Source organism: Ylistrum balloti, unplaced genomic scaffold (assembly GCF_031769215.1).
Source record: "Ylistrum balloti isolate Yb309-2 unplaced genomic scaffold, AGI_CSIRO_Ybal_v1 Utg369608, whole genome shotgun sequence".
In the NCBI taxonomy this organism is placed as follows: Eukaryota; Metazoa; Mollusca; class Bivalvia; order Pectinida; family Pectinidae; genus Ylistrum; species Ylistrum balloti.
This window is the reverse complement of record NW_026781885.1, coordinates 254,073-271,798: the sequence shown is the minus strand read 5'-3', so window position 1 is coordinate 271,798 and position 17,726 is coordinate 254,073. Positions and strand designations below refer to the sequence as shown.

Genomic DNA, 17,726 nt, shown 5'->3' with positions numbered 1-17,726 from the left:
GGTAGTAGCAGTATGTTATCAGTATTAAACACAGTGTGTTACACAGATTCTGAAGGTAAAAAGAGAATGTTACCAAGGCAAACACAACACAAGAAGCTGCTAGATTGCTGACAAAGATTTTCTAAAAACAATAACAGTGACTTTGACTTTGATCTTCCAATCATGAACTCCAACAAACATGTCCATAAAGTGTGTAAAGTTTGCTGAAGTTCTCTCAAGAAATGAACCTATGAAAGAGTTAACAAGGATTTTATAAATATAGTATAGGTGACCTTAATCTTGACCTGCAACCCTGAAAGCTTAAAGAAGTCTGAGATATTACACAAACCTTACAGGCAAAAACAGCATGTTACCATCATAGATACACTGTGTATTACACAAACTCTACAAAGTAAATGTAAATTTAACCAATAATTTAAATCATAACTATAAGGTAGATTTTAGTAATAGCATCAATCCTTCAACATCACAAAAATCAATGAACCCTGAATCAGAAAAAGTACAGGACTCACCTCAAAAATGTTGTCGTAGAGTTTCTGGCGCGCCTCGCTCATCTTTGTGTTAGACAAGAAATCCTCTGACTCTGAAGACTGAGTTGACTCCTCATTAACAACAGTTTGAGCCCTGAGTGCACTATGGCAGAAAATCTGGCTGACTGTGTAACTAAACCCAATCAAACGCTGCAGCATCACAATCAGATCTACCACAGAGCTAGACAATGGTAACATGGACATAACTTTAGGAACTGGTGATGAGGGAAAGATTGCAAGGTTTACTGGGGTTGCTGAGCCTTGACCCTCCTCACTATCACATGATATTTCTCTGTCTAATACAGTCTCAGGCTTCCCCATAGCACAATTCATCTCCTTGTAGCTAGCAGCTATTGGATCCTCTTTCTCCTGTGTGGAGGCTACAGGTGCCACATTTGCCTGAGAATCCAACTTTTCACTTACAAGGGACACAATTTCTACGGGAGGAAATGCAAAGTTGTCCTCATCAGACTCTGTTTGGTCTGTTAGGTTGCCTTCATCTGAATCTGAGTATGTATTGTCACTATCATTGTGGAACTCTCCAGCTATAGAGTCCTTATCATCGTCATGGTTACCCAACTTGTCCCTCTTTAATTCACTGTCTTCCAATGATTCCTGATGGACATCTGCACTGACAACAATAGCATGTGACCTGTCTTGATTTTCTGATTGGCTTTTAGCAGCAGATTCTCTGTGGATAAGTGAATGGTCAGTATTTATGTCATGTGACATAGCCCTTTTTTCTGACTGTTCCTTAGAGCTGAGGTTCTGGCTGATGTACTTTCGTGAGACACTAAGGCTGTGGTCGTAACTCTTGCTGAGGATATCTGGAAGAGAGCTACTATGTCTCATGTAACTAAAAGTCATCATCTTGTCACCACACTCATCCACAAAATCTTCCAAGGATTTTGTGTCTGCATCATTTTTGTGCAGACCATAATTTGGGTGTGCCCCATGCAAATCCTCCATCTGTGAAAATTTGCGGATGTTCAGTGCCTCAGCTCTGACTTGTTCTTGTTTCACAGATGTTTGTGAAGGCAGCGGAGACTCATGGATTGTAGGATAATGTGTCCCACCTTCTGATGATAGTGAGGTCTGTAACAAAATGGAAAATATTTCTAGTGTATCCATTTTGACTGAGCAGACGACACTTACATGCTTATAAATGATAGGACTGAGCAGACAATATTGTTATTAAACAGGGGTGAACTGAGCAGACAATATTGTTTATAAACAGGGGTGAACTGAGCAGACAATATTACATGTTTATAAACAGGGGTGGACTGAGCAGACAATATTGTTTATAAACAGGGGTGAACTGAGCAGACAATATTACATGTTTATAAACAGGGGTGAACTGAGCAGACAATATTACATGTTTATAAACAGGGGTGAACTAAGCAGACAATATTGTTTATAAACAGGGGTGAACTGAGCAGACAATATTACATGTTTATAAACAGGGGTGAACTGAGCAGACAATATTACATGTTTATAAACAGGGGTGAACTGAGCAGACAATATTACATGTTTATAAACAGGGGTGAACTGAGCAGACAATATTACATGTTTATAAACAGGGGTGAACTGAGTTTATAAACAGACAATATTACATGTTTATAAACAGGGGTGAACTGAGCAGACAATATTACATGTTTATAAACAGGGGTGAACTGAGCAGACAATATTACATGTTTATAAACAGGGGTGAACTGAGCAGACAATATTGTTTATAAACAGGGGTGAACTGAGCAGACAATATTACATGTTTATAAACAGGGGTGAACTGTTTATAAACAGGGGTGCAGACAATATTACATGTTTATAAACAGGGGTGAACTGAGCAGACAATATTACATGTTTATATACTGGGGTGAACTGAGCAGTCAATATTGTTTATAAACAGGGGTGAACTAAGCAGACAATATTACATGTTTATAAACAGGGGTGAACTGAGCAGACAATAGTAACTGTTTATTTAGTTGTGTGTTGTGATCTTACTATATTTATTGTTTATAAACAGGGGTGAACTGAGCAGACAATATTACATGTTTATAAACAGGGGTGAACTGAGCAGACAATATTGTTTATAAACAGGGGTGAACTAAGCAGACAATATTACATGTTTATAAACAGGGGTGTTATTACATGTTTATAAACAGGGGTGAACTGAGCAGACAATATTATGTTTATAAACAGGGGTGAACTGAGCAGACAATATTACATGTTTATAAACAGGGGTGAACTTAGCAGACAATATTACATGTTTATAAACAGGGGTGGACTGAGCAGACAATATTGTTTATAAACAGGGGTGAACTGAGCAGACAATATTACATGTTTATAAACAGGGGTGGACTGAGCAGACAATATTTTTTATAAACAGGGGTGAACTGAGCAGACAATATTGGGGTGGACTGAGCAGACAATATTGTTTATAAACAGGGGTGAACTGAGCAGACAATATTACATATTTATAAACAGGGGTGAACTGAGCAGACAATATTACATGTTTATAAACAGGGATGAAGTGAGCAGACAATATTACATGTTTATAAACAGGGGTGAACTGAGCAGACAATATTACATGTTTATAAACAGGGGTGAACTGAGCAGACAATATTACATGTTTATAAACAGGGGTGAACTAAGCAGACAATATTGTTTATAAACAGGGGTGAACTGAGCAGACAATATTACATGTTTATAAACAGGGGTGGACTGAGCAGACAATATTACATGTTTATAAACAGGGGTGGACTGAGCAGACAATATTACATGTTTATAAACAGGGGTGAACTGAGCAGACAATATTACATGTTTATAAACAGGGGTGAACTGAGCAGACAATATTACATGTTTATAAACAGGGGTGAACTGAGCAGACAATATTACATGTTTATAAACAGGGGTGAAGCTATTACATGTTTATAAACAGAGCAGACAATATTACATGTTTATTGAACTGAGCAGACAATATATAACAGGGGTGAACTGAGCAGACAATATTACATTTTTATAAACAGGGGTGAACTGAGCAGACAATATTACATGTTTATAAACAGGGGTGGACTGAGCAGACAATATTGTTTATAAACAGGGGTGAACTGAGCAGACAATATTACATGTTTATAAACAGGGGTGAACTAAGCAGACAATATTACATGTTTATAAACAGGGGTGGACTGAGCAGACAATATTTTTTATAAACAGGGGTGAACTGAGCAGACAATATTACATGTTTATAAACAGGGGTGGACTGAGCAGACAATATTGTTTATAAACAGGGGTGAACTGAGCAGACAATATTACATGTTTATAAACAGGGGTGAACTAATACATGTTTATAAACAGCAGACAATATTACATGTTTATAAACAGGGGTGAACTGAGCAGACAATATTACATGTTTATAAACAGGGGTGAACTGAGCAGACAATATTACATGTTTATAAACAGGGGTGAACTGAGCAGACAATATTACATGTTTATAAACAGGGGTGAACTGAGCAGACAATATTACATGTTTATAAACAGGGGTGAACTGAGCAGACAATATTACATGTTTATAAACAGGGGTGAACTGAGCAGACAATATTACATGTTTATAAACAGGGGTGGACTGAGCAGACAATATTGTTTATAAACAGGGGTGAACTGAGCAGACAATATTACATGTTTATAAACAGGGGTGAACTGAGCAGACAATATTACATGTTTATAAACAGGGGTGAACTGAGCAGACAATATTACATGTTTATAAACAGGGGTGAACTGAGCAGACAATATTACATGTTTATAAACAGGGGTGAACTGAGCAGACAATATTACATGTTTATAAACAGGGGTGAACTGAGCAGACAATATTACATGTTTATAAACAGGGGTGAACTGAGCAGACAATATTACATGTTTATAAACAGGGGTGAACTGAGCAGACAATATTACATGTTTATAAACAGGGGTGAACTGAGCAGACAATATTACATGTTTATAAACAGGGGTGGACTGAGCAGACAATATTGTTAATAAACAGGGGTGAACTGAGCGGACAATATTACATGTTTATAAACAGGGGTGGAGTTTATAAACAGGGGTGAACAGCAGACAATATTACATGTTTATAAACAGGGGTGAACTGAGCAGACAATATTACATGTTTATAAACAGGGGTGAACTGAGCAGACAATATTACATGTTTATAAACAGGGGTGGACTGAGCAGACAATATTACATGTTTATAAACAGGGGTGAACTGAGCAGACAATATTACATGTTTATAAACAGGGGTGGACTGAGCAGACAATATTGTTTATAAACAGGGGTGAACTGAGCAGACAATATTACATGTTTATAAACAGGGGTGAACTGAGCAGACAATATTACATGTTTATAAACAGGGGTGGACTGAGCAGACGGCACTTACATGTTTATAAACAGGGGTTGACTGAGTAGACGACACTTACATGTTTATGAACAGACTGAGCAGGTGACACCAGTCCACTGAAGGCACTATTTAGTGATGGGGTGAAAGATTTGGTAGAGATAGCCCGTCTCCTGTTATCAAATGAAGAGAAAGAATTCAGGGAACTGGTAGAACAGCTGTGTAAATCCTCATACTGCTCCATCTGGAACTAGAAAAATACGACAAATCGATCAGTTATCTCTGATTAACAACTTAAGGTAAAAAAAATTTCTAAAGACTTTAAAATCTTATCTGATTTTGTACATGCTAGTTTCACTTAAAATTTCTAACAGAGGTATATAGATATAAGGTACTGTGAAGAAAACTATACTTGTGAGTTTTCATTACTTTTTCTAACACAAGTACTGACAGAAAGAGCACAACTTCTGATAGCTTTACTGTTGTGGACTGTACAGACATTCATCTTCTCCTTTATCGTATTCATTTGTAGGATCAGAGTATCAAGAAATGATGATCAAAACAATGACAAAAACAGATTTTATATTTTCAGTAGTGGGATGTGAGAGAGGGGGAGAGTTGGGGGGGGGAGGGTTTCATCACTTTAAAAATTTCTGTTTGTAGAGATTAAAAAGTGGCTATGAGTAGTTTCATGACAACTGATTGCAAGTTAACTTCTGCATAAATCATTGAAAGTACTGTAATGAAACCTTTTTGTACAATCACATGTTTCAATAGAAATTTGATAATACAAACAATCAATGAAGTTCCTGCTCTTTTACATAATGCTAACTATAAAGGAGAGATATGAAAGTTAAAAACTATCTAATCCTCCTTTATCTGGATTACACAACTAGCAACTTCCTAAACTAACATGTTCAGTCTTCAGATTAATATCATTCATCTACAACTTACGATCATTTGATTTTGGCGAGCTTTGCTTAACAATGGCATAACAAAATATTTGTTAATAAAAGACATTCTAGTTAAAATGTTACCTTGACATTTGACCTGGTGACCCAGAATTTTTGCATGCACATACATGTATATGAAGGTCATGTTCCCTTCCTACTTGATTTCAGTCAGTTATTTAGCCATGACACTTATGTATGGTAATTTTCACAGTAAAATTTCTAATGTGATGATGTTGTCTTAAAACAGATAAATATATAGAAATCCAGTATATTGCTGCTAGACAGTTTACATGCCATGATCATGAAATGTCTCCTTCAGACCATGTATACAACAGCGGTTTTTGAAAGTGTTGATACCTCTCATTTTAGTGTAATGCTCTGGACAAAATTTAAGTATGAAAAATAGCAAAGTCAATAATTTCTAAATTGTGCACTACACTTCCCCTTGTTGAAATCTATTTACTTATGAAGTTGATAAGTCTTAAACTGTATTTTCTCTTAAACTTTATACTCCCTCCCAACAAAACTTTCAAATCTTTAAACTCCCTCCCTACAAAACTAACAAATTTTTTTACTCCCTCCCAACAAAACTTCCTTGATAGCATCAGTAAGGGGACTCATTACCTGGTCCAGCGAGACTGATCTGACCACCAGGTTTTGAAGGGAGACCTTGAGTACTACTGTCCAATGCAGTTCTTCCTTAACAAACACCTCTCGCCAAGTCTGCATCCTGTTACCAGAGACAAAATATCTACACTAATAAAAAAGATGGAATAAACATACCAGAAAATGTGGAATCAAAATCTAATCTCACAATGTCTGAGCCTGCAACTATCTTCAGTCCTACATTTTCAGAAATAAATATAAGACAACTGTTGTAAGTGGTCTAGCTGGGTCAGTCTGTTCTGATACATGTTACTTACTCTGGTGTGAGGTAAGATGACCAGTCCTGGTTTAGCTGGGTCAGTCTGTTCTGATACATGTTACTTACTCTGGTGTGAGGTATGATGACCAGTTCTGGTCTAGCTGGGTCAGTCTGTTCTGATACATGTTACTTACTCTGGTGTGAGGTATGATGACCAGTCCTGGTCTAGCTGGGTCAGTCTGTTCTGATACATGTTACTTACTCTGGTGTGAGGTAAGATAACCAGTCCTTGTTTAGCTGGGTCAGTCTGTAATGATACATGTTACTTACTCTGGTGTGAGGTAAGATGACCATTCCTGGTCTAGCTGGGTCAGTCTGTACTGATACATGTTACTTACTCTGGTGTGAGGTAAGATGACCAGTCCTGGTCTAGCTGGGTCAGTCTGTTCTGATACATGTTACTTACTCTGGTGTGAGGTAAGATAACCAGTCCTTGTTTAGCTGGGTCAGTCTATTCTGATACATGTTACTTACTCTGGTGTGAGGTAAGATAACCAGTCCTTGTTTAGCTGGGTCAGTCTGTACTGATACATGTTACTTACTCTGGTGTGAGGTAAGATGACCAGTCCTGGTCTAGCTGGGTCAGTCTGTTCTGATACATGTTACTTACTCTGGTGTGAGGTATGATGACCAGTCCTGGTCTAGCTGGGTCAGTCTGTTCTGATACATGTTACTTACTCTGGTGTGAGGTAAGATGACCATTCCTGGTCTAGCTGGGTCAGTCTGTACTGATACATGTTACTTACTCTGGTGTGAGGTAAGATTACCAGTCCTGGTCTAGCTGGGTCAGTCTGTTCTGATACATGTTACTTACTCTGGTGTGAGGTATGATGACCAGTTCTGGTCTAGCTGGGTCAGTCTGTACTGATACATGTTACTTACTCTGGTGTGAGGTAAGATGACCAGTCCTGGTCTAGCTGGGTCAGTCTGTTCTGATACATGTTACTTACTCTGGTGTGAGGTAAGATGACCATTCCTGGTCTAGCTGGGTCAGTCTGTTCTGATACATGTTACTTACTCTGGTGTGAGGTAAGATTACCAGTCCTGGTCTAGCTGGGTCAGTCTGTTCTGATACATGTTACTTACTCTGGTGTGAGGTATGATGACCAGTTCTGGTCTAGCTGGGTCAGTCTGTACTGATACATGTTACTTACTCTGGTGTGAGGTAAGATGACCAGTCCTGGTCTAGCTGGGTCAGTCTGTAATGATACATGTTACTTACTCTGGTGTGAGGTATGATGACCAGTTCTGGTCTAGCTGGGTCAGTCTGTACTGATACATGTTACTTACTCTGGTGTGAGGTAAGATGACCAGTCCTGGTCTAGCTGGGTCAGTCTGTTCTGATACATGTTACTTACTCTGGTGTGAGGTATGATGACCAGTTCTGGTCTAGCTGGGTCAGTCTGTAATGATACATGTTACTTACTCTGGTATGAGGTAAGATGACCAGTCCTGGTCTAGCTGGGTCAGTCTGTTCTGATACATGTTACTTACTCTGGTGTGAGGTATGATGACCAGTTCTGGTCTAGCTGGGTCAGTCTGTACTGATACATGTTACTTACTCTGGTGTGAGGTAAGATGACCAGTCCTGGTCTAGCTGGGTCAGTCTGTAATGATACATGTTACTTACTCTGGTATGAGGTAAGATGACCATTCCTGGTCTAGCTGGGTCAGTCTGTAATGATACATGTTACTTACTCTGGTGTGAGGTAAGATGACCAGTCCTGGTCTAGCTGGGTCAGATTGTAATGATACATGTTACTTACTCTGGTATGAGGTAAGATGACCATTCCTGGTCTAGCTGGGTCAGTCTGTTCTGATACATGTTACTTACTCTGGTGTGAGGTATGATGACCAGTCCTGGTCTAGCTGGGTCAGTCTGTACTGATACATGCTACTTACTCTGGTGTGAGGTAAGATAACCAGTCCTTGTTTAGCTGGGTCATTCTGTACTGATACATGCTACTTACTCTGGTGTGAGGTAAGATAACCAGTCCTTGTTTAGCTGGGTCAGTCTGTACTGATACATGCTACTTACTCTGGTGTGAGGTAAGATGACCAGTCCTGGTTTAGCTGGGTCAGTCTACTGATACATGTTACTTACTCTGGTGTGAGGTAAGATGACCAGTCCTGGTCAAGCTGGTTTAGTCTGTATCCCAGTCCAAGCATAAGCTTGTCAATCTCATGTGTTTTCTGCACGAAAAAACACAAAACTTGAAATAAATATATTTTGTACTATTCTGATCTAAATTTATGTGAGAATATTCTATTTTTTAAATGAATCTACTTGATATATGCAAACAGGATATAGTTATGTATGAACATGTTTGTAATTTTACCATTCTATTGCAAACAGATGCTATATTTTTACAACCTGTACCAAATGACAGTACAAAGTCTGTGTACTGCTTGTAGATGGATATATCACTCAGATGATAAAACAAAATAAACAACCTGTACCAAATGACAGTACAAAGTCTGTGTACTGCTTGTAGATGGATATATCACTCAGATGATCCTTACAACAAAATAAACAACCTGTACCAAATGACAGTACAAAGTCTGTGTACTGCTTGTAGATGGATATATCACTCAGATGATCCTTACAACAAAATAAACAACCTGTACCAAATGACAGTACAAAGTCTGTGTACTGCTTGTAGATGGATATATCACTCAGATGATCCTTACAACAAAATAAACAACCTGTACCAAATGACAGTACAAAGTCTGTGTACTGCTTGTAGATGGATATATCACTCAGATGATCCTTACAACAAAATAACCAAGAGGCTCTAGGGCCTTACTGGTCACCTGAGTCACCATGCTTCTTGTGACATGTCATAGAAATTATTTTGTTAAAAAAAAATAATATAACTTTAACTATATTGTACACATAATGCAAATGTAAATTGTAGATACATTAACTGCTGTCCCATGCTAATGCTTCTAACCAAGTTTGAATTAAAAGAAATTACAATCTAAAATTGAATTTTCTGAAATAAAATCTTCCATCCAGGAACCTTAGAATATCTTTGAACTTTCAGTCAATTTTACCCACTTTTGGACCCACCCCTGGGGGTCAGTCAGGGTCAATATGTGCATCTCATCAAACAGTCAGTTTACACTATCAAAGAAGAAATTCTAACCATGTTTGAATTATTTCTGAAAGAAAATGAACAAACTATGCCCAAAAATGCATTTTTTCCAGATAAAATCTAGTAAATTTTACCTGGAGTCATGAGGTTTACAGAATCAAGCTCTCCATGATGTACCAGTAGTACATTGTGTTTATGTGTAATCAGGTAAATGTTCAAATGCATGCATCTGGTTTATAAACCAAGAACAAAAATATTAATTATAGGAGAAATGTGGAAAGATATGTAAAACAGAACATTTATTCAGTGATGAGATATAGAGCCATGTACTGTAGCTGTGAACATACAAACTGATTCTGTCGGAGCTGACAAAGCCATCTGACATCCTCCATCAGTAGCTCATACAGGGAATGGGCAGCTTCCCTTGCTACTGGGAAATACCTGGGGGGAAATATAAACTGTATACCACAGTGTCACATGAGATGTTCACAAACATATTCTTTTATCTTTTTTGACTAATACATCTTTATAGTCATATACATCTTTTGGAGGACAGAAACTTTTTTGGATATCACATCAATATACAGATATTTCTTATATATAAGATATGAAAACAAGAAATGTTTCCACGCAATGAACATTTTAACTTATAAAGTAAAAACTAGTGAAACATTGCAGAATTCTAGTATATAACCAACATAGCTGTATCAACCCTTCACACTGTAGGAAATATCTCTATATAACCAACATACCTGTATCAACCCTTCACACTGTAGGAAATATCTCTATATAACCAACATACCTGTACACTATCAATCCTTTACACCGTGGGAACTATCTCTATATAACCAACATACCTGTATCAACCCTTCACACTGTAGGAAATATCTCTATATAACCAACATACCTGTATCAACCCTTCACACTGTAGGAAATATCTCTATATAACCAACATACCTGTATCAACCCTTCACACTGTAGGAAATATCTCTATATAACCAACATACCTGTACACTATCAACCCTTCACACTGTAGGAAATATCTCTATATAACCAACATACCTGTATCAACCCTTCACACTGTAGGAAATATCTCTATATAACCAACATACCTGTACACCCTTCACACTGTAGGAAATATCTCTATATAACCAACAGAGCTGTACACTATCAAACCTTCACACTATAGGAAATATCTCTATATAACCAACATACCTGTACACTATCAATCCTTCACACTGTGGGAACTATCTCTATATAACCAACATAGCTGTATCAACCCTTCACAATGTAGGAAATATCTCTATATAACCAACATACCTGTATCAACCCTTCCCACTGTAGGAAATATCTCTATATAACCAACATACCTGTAGACTATCAATCCTTCACACTGTAGGAAATATCTCTATATAACCAACATACCTGTATCAACCCTTCACACTGTAGGAAATATCTCTATATAACCAACATACCTGTATCAACCCTTCACACTGTAGGAAATATCTCTATATAACCAACATACCTGTACACCCTTCACACTGTAGGAAATATCTCAAACCAGTCCATTTCCAATTTTCATACTTTGCAGAAATACCAAAAAAACATTTGATATTGTGGGGGAGGTATCTGGTTGTAACAGAAACCCTAGTACCAGGCATGTAACAAATTTCATACTACATTCAAATATCTTAAGAAAAACTCATTCTTCAGAGAAAACCTGTAATACTACCAGGAAAAGTCTTAACATGGCGGGGAAATATCTGGCTGGAAAATAAACCCGAACATCTTAACATTGTGGGGATATATCTGGATGATATATATTCCTTCTGTACAAAAGTTTCATACCACAAAGAAATGCCTTGAGGTTTTCAGGCAGAAACATGTAATCCTAAACCAGTCTTATACCAAATCTTATAAAATAGAGAAATACCAGAAGAAAACATCAAAAATTGTTGAGACAACCTCACATACTGGGGAAGTTTCTGACCGACACGTACACCCTGGCACCTGTGCTAAACTTTCATACTATACAGAAATACCCACAGAAAGCCGACATCAGTTTATGCTATGTGGGACGGTAATGAGGTAGTGTGAGGACATTATGGGAACAGTAATGAACATTATTGGGACAGCAAACCTGCCAATTTTTCAGAATTCTCATGAGGGAGAAAAGTGTGTGAACGACATTTTTGGCAGGAATGGGACAGTATTTAACACATTTTTCAGACAGTACTGAGACAGAATTTGGACAAGTTGGACAGAACTGAGACAGAATTTGGACAAGTTGGACAGTACTGAGACAGAATTTGGACAAGCTGGACAGTACTGAGACAGAATTTGGACAAGTTGGACAGAACTGAGACAGAATTTGGACAAGTTGGACAGTACTGAGACAGAATTTGGACAAGCTGGACAGTACTGAGACAGAATTTGGACAAGATGGACAGTACTGAGACAGAATTTGGATAAGTTGGACAGTACTGGGACAGAATTTGGACAAGTTCGACAGTACTGAGACAGAATTTGGACAAGTTTGACAGTACTGAGACAGAATTTGGACAGGTTGGACAGTACCGAGACAGAATTTGGACAGGTTGGACAGTGCTGAGACAGAATTTGGACAAGTTCGACAGTACTGAGACAGAATTTGGACAAGTTGAAAAGTACTGAGACAGAATTTGGACAAGTTGGACAGTACTGGGACATCACTAGGACTTTATATAGCTGTGAGATATACCTACTTCTCAAAACTGCTGTGGTAATGTATCTTGTAATCCTTTACTTCATCTCGGATCTGTCCAATCATTCTGTTCAACTAAAGACAAAAACGCATTTAATCAAAATCAAATTCCAATATCTCTTTTATATGTTAAGCAGCATATCTTATAAGTACTCCCTTTTGTCACAATATGATTTAATATCTTAAAAGTTTGGAAAGAAAATCCTTAGGTATACAGGTATGACTGGTTCCCTTCAGCTGAACATCAATCAGAATTTGTATAGTGATGCTACAATGACACTTATTCCATCTTTGCCTATGTGTAACTAAGACCTAACACATACCAACATTGGTGACAGCTGCTCTGGAGAGGTCAAACCAAGGTCACTAACCATCACCATTTTGTGTTCTTTATAGCATGTTGGGAAAATTTTCTGAAAGTAAAAGTAATGTTGAATATCACTACCACTGTAACAAACCTGGACTTGTTTGAGTAGGTATCTCTGTAATGTTGAATATCACTACCACTGTAACAAACCTGGACTTGTTTGAGTAGGTAACTCTATAATGTTGAATATCACTACCACTGTAACAAACCTGGACTTGTTTGAGTAGGTAACTCTGTAATGTTGAATATCACTACCACTGTAACAAACCTGGACTTGTTTGAGTAGGTATCTCTGTAATGTTGAATATCACTACCACTGTAACAAACCTGGACTTGTTTGAGTAGGTATCTCTGTAATGTTGAATATCACTTCCACTGTAACAAACCTGGACTTGTTTGAGTAGGTAACTCTGAAATGTTGAATATCACTACCACTGTAACAAACCTGGACTTGTTTGAGTAGGTAACTCTGTAATGTTGAATATCACCACCACTGTAACAAACCTGGACTTGTTTGAGTAGGTAACTCTGTAATGTTGAATATCACCACCACTGTAACAAACCTGGACTTGTTTGAGTAGGTAACTCTGAAATGTTGAATATCACTACCACTGTAACAAACCTGGACTTGTTTGAGTAGGTAACTCTGTAATGTTGAATATCACTACCACTGTAACAAACCTGGACTTGTTTGAGTAGGTAACTCTGTAATGTTGAATATCACCACCACTGTAACAAACCTGGACTTGTTTGAGTAGGTAACTCTGTAATGTTGAATATCACCACCACTGTAACAAACCTGGACTTGTTTGAGTAGGTAACTCTGTAATGTCTCACTTCGATGTCTCGTTAGGAAAGACTTGGCCTGTAGTGTACAGGACATCAATTCTATCAGGCTATCTGTACAGAAGAGTAAAACATGACATTATTATGAATATGGATGATTTTCCATTAATATCCATCTTCCGCCCTGGAGATGTAACTAAAATATCCCTTTTTTAATTCTGGACAGTCCACTACAAATATTCCTTCTTTGACTCTTCACAGTCCACTACCAATATCTCCTGTCCTACATTTACTAGTTCAATAAAAACATCATCTGTTCTACACTGGAGAGTTCACCGAAAATAATTCCTTTTCTAAACCTTGACATTTCACTATAGATATACAATGTAATCTTATCCACTCTAGATACTTCATAAAAAATATCCCCTTTCCTATCTAAGACGGACAGTCCACTACAACTGTCCCCTTTCCTATCTAAGACGCACAGTCCACTACAAATATCCCCTTCCCTATCTAAGACAGAACAGTCCACTACAACTGTCCCCTTTCCTATCTAAGACAGAACAGTCCACTACAACTGTCCCCTTTCCTATCTAAGACAGGACAGTCCACTACAACTGTCCCCTTTCCTATCTAAGACAGGACAGTCCACTACAACTGTCCCCTTTCCTATCTAAGACAGGACAGTCCACTACAACTGTCCCCTTTCCTTTCTAAGACATGACAGTCCATTACAACTGTCCTCTTTCCTTTCCAGGACAGTCCACTACAACTGTCCCCTTTACTATCTAAGACATGACAGTCCACTACAACTGTCCCCTTTACTATCTAAGACAGGACAGTCCACTACAACTGTCCCCTTTCCTATCTAAGACAGGACAGTCCACTGCAATTGTCCCTTTTCCTATCTAAGACAGGACAGTCCACTACAACTGTCCCCTTTCCTATCTAAGACAGGAAAGTCCACTACAAATATCCCCTTTCCAATCTAAGACAGGATAGTACACTACAACTGTCTACTTTCCTTTCCAGGACAGTCCACTACAACTGTCCCCTTTCCTTTCCAGGACAGTCCACTACAACTGTCCCCTTTCCTATCTAAGACAGGACAGTCCACTACAAATATCCCCTTCCCTATCTAAGACATGACAGTCCACTACAACTGTCCCCTTTCCTATCTAAGACAGAACAGTCCACTACAACTGTCCCCTTTCCTATCTAAGACAGGACAGTCCACTACAACTGTCCCCTTTCCTATCTAAGACAGGACAGTCCACTACAACTGTCCCCTTTCCAATCTAAGACAGGACAGTACATTACAACTGTCTAATTTCCTTTCCAGGACAGTCCACTACAAATATCCCCTTTCCTATCTAAGACAGGACAGTACATTACAACTGTCCCATTTCCTTTCCTGGACAGTCCACTACAATTGTCCCCTTTCCTATCTGAGACAGGACAGTCCACTACAACTGTCCCCTTTCCTATCTAAGACAGGACAGTCCACTACAACTGTCCCCTTTCCTATCTAAGACAGGACAGTACATTACAACTGTCCCCTTTCCTTTCTAAGACAGGACAGTCCACTACAACTGTCCACTTTTCTATCTAAGACAGGACAGTCCAATACAACTGTCCCCTTTCTTATCTAAGACAGGACAGTCCAATACAACTGTCCCATTTCCTATCTAAGACATGACAGTCCACTACAACTGTCCCCTTTCCTATCTAAGACAGTCCAGTCCAATACAACTGTCCCCTTTCCTATCTAAGACAGGACAGTCCACTACAACTGTCCCCTTTCCTATCTAAGACAGGACAGTACATTACAACTGTCCCCTTTCCTATCTAAGACAGGAAAGTCCACTACAACTGTCCCCTTTCCTATCTAAGACAGGACAGTCCACTACAACTGTCCCCTTTCCTATCTAAGACAGGACAGTCCACTACAACTGTTCCCTTTCCTATCTAAGACAGGACAGTACATTACAACTGTCCCCTTTCCTATCTAAAACAGGACAGTCCACTACAACTGTCCCCTTTCCTATCTAAGACAGGACAGTACATTACAACTGTCCCCTTTCCTATCCAGGACAGCCCACTACAACTGTCCCCTTTCTTATCTAAGACAGGACAGTACATTACAACTATCCTCTTTCCAATCCTGAAGAGTTCAGTAAAATTATTCCCTTTGCTACCTTGGAGAGTTAACTGAAAGATCTCCTTTTCTACCAAGGACAGTAAACTGCATACATCTTTTTTTCTACCTTTGAGAGTTCAATTAAATATCCCCATTTCCACCTAGGACACTAAAATACAAATATCCTTTTTTCTACCTTGGAGAGTTCACTAAAATATCCAATTTTCTACCTTGGAGAGTTCAATTAAATATCCCCATTTCCACCTAGGACACTAAAATACAAATACCCCTTTTTCTACCTTGGAGAGTTCACTAAAATATCCAATTTTCTACCTTGGAGAGTTCAATTAAATATCCCCATTTCCACCTAGGACACTAAAATACAAATACCCCTTTTTCTACCTTGGAGAGTTCACTAAAATATCCAATTTTCTACCTTGGAGAGTTCAATTAAATATCCCCATTTCCACCTAGGCCACTAAAATACAAATACCCCTTTTTCTACCTTGGAGAGTTCACTAAAATATCCAATTTTCTACCTTGGGGAGTTCAATTAAATATCCCCATTTCCACCTAGGACACTAAAATACAAATATCCTTTTTTCTACCTTGGAGAGTTCACTAAAATATCCAATTTTCTACCTTGGAGAGTTCACTAAAATATCCAATTTTCTACCCTAGACAATTATTCCTTTAGCTATCTTAGACAGTAAGTCTTATAATCCAAATTTTTACCAAGAGCATCTGCTGGCCTGTTACTAGGAAACAGAACCTTCATTTTGGTAAGTGTGGTGATGACCTGTGCCTCTAATGCAGTTATACAGTCCACCAATAAGGCATGCTACAACAAACAACCATGGTGTGTTCAAATAGACCTCATAAGCTAGTTTTGATTGATGCCAGAAAATATATAGTGTTTTCAAAAAAGAGAAAATTTTAATTTATCTTTGTCACATGAAGACTAGGCCTGCTGTAGTGAAACTACATCAATATATTGCTGATGTTCATTTGTACCTAAAAAGATCTTAATACTTTTCAAGAAATTTAAATTTGTATTTCATTTTTGCAGTTTACATGCACTTTTAATTCTGATATATTGCGATCTTACACAAGGACATTGTTATAAATTCTGTTATTAGTCATAGATTTCACACCTGTATATCCCTGTAATTATCTATAAATGCAGTGACTCTGGAACATGTTAGAAACCAACTAAACATTTATAGAGTACATCACCCAGTAAAATATTAAAGTGACATCGCGGTAAAACTTGTTTTAGTTATTTTTTTATTACCAGTATTAAATATATATATTTATATATATCAAGTTTATCACCTTAAAAACAGTGACAGTTGGTTTTCACTGAAATATGCATGTATAAAGATTAATTGATAAGTATTAAAAGGAAATCCTTATCTGTTGATCAACAGTCTACATACATAAATTTTTTATCAATTTTTGTCTTGATATGTGATAACGCATGCGCAAAATACAGTCACCGGTAAACAAAAATGGTTTCTCACATGATAATTCGTGACAATGTTGGCGAATAAGGTCACTTTTTTCATAATTCTTAAATGACTTAGAGTTATCAAATAACATTTGCTGCACCCATAACAAAAAAATGTGCTTAAAAATGGGATTTTACTGATGATTTCACTACTGTCACTGTAATTTCTGCCTGCCATCATATGTTCTTGTTTACAAATTTGAACTGCCTCATTTTCAAATATCGGGATAACATAGAAATGTAAATGGAAATGTTTATATAAAAACTCATATACAATCAATAAAAAAATA

At 37.8% G+C, this 17,726-nt stretch overlaps 1 protein-coding gene across 1 annotated transcript in view; it reads right to left on the bottom strand.

The window, feature by feature from the left end:
* Positions 1 to 17,726, bottom strand: part of LOC132546822 (uncharacterized) — a 38,815-nt gene that overhangs the window by 7,054 nt on the left and 14,035 nt on the right. Inside the window, exons 12-20 of the mRNA XM_060210541.1 lie at positions 16,662 to 16,767; positions 13,800 to 13,900; positions 12,957 to 13,046; positions 12,635 to 12,708; positions 10,238 to 10,331; positions 8,897 to 8,985; positions 6,492 to 6,597; positions 4,997 to 5,164; positions 513 to 1,625 (exon numbers count right to left, since the gene is read on the bottom strand). Coding sequence (XP_060066524.1) covers positions 513 to 1,625; positions 4,997 to 5,164; positions 6,492 to 6,597; positions 8,897 to 8,985; positions 10,238 to 10,331; positions 12,635 to 12,708; positions 12,957 to 13,046; positions 13,800 to 13,900; positions 16,662 to 16,767 — 1,941 coding nt within the window. The remainder of the gene's footprint in view (positions 1 to 512; positions 1,626 to 4,996; positions 5,165 to 6,491; positions 6,598 to 8,896; positions 8,986 to 10,237; positions 10,332 to 12,634; positions 12,709 to 12,956; positions 13,047 to 13,799; positions 13,901 to 16,661; positions 16,768 to 17,726) is intronic.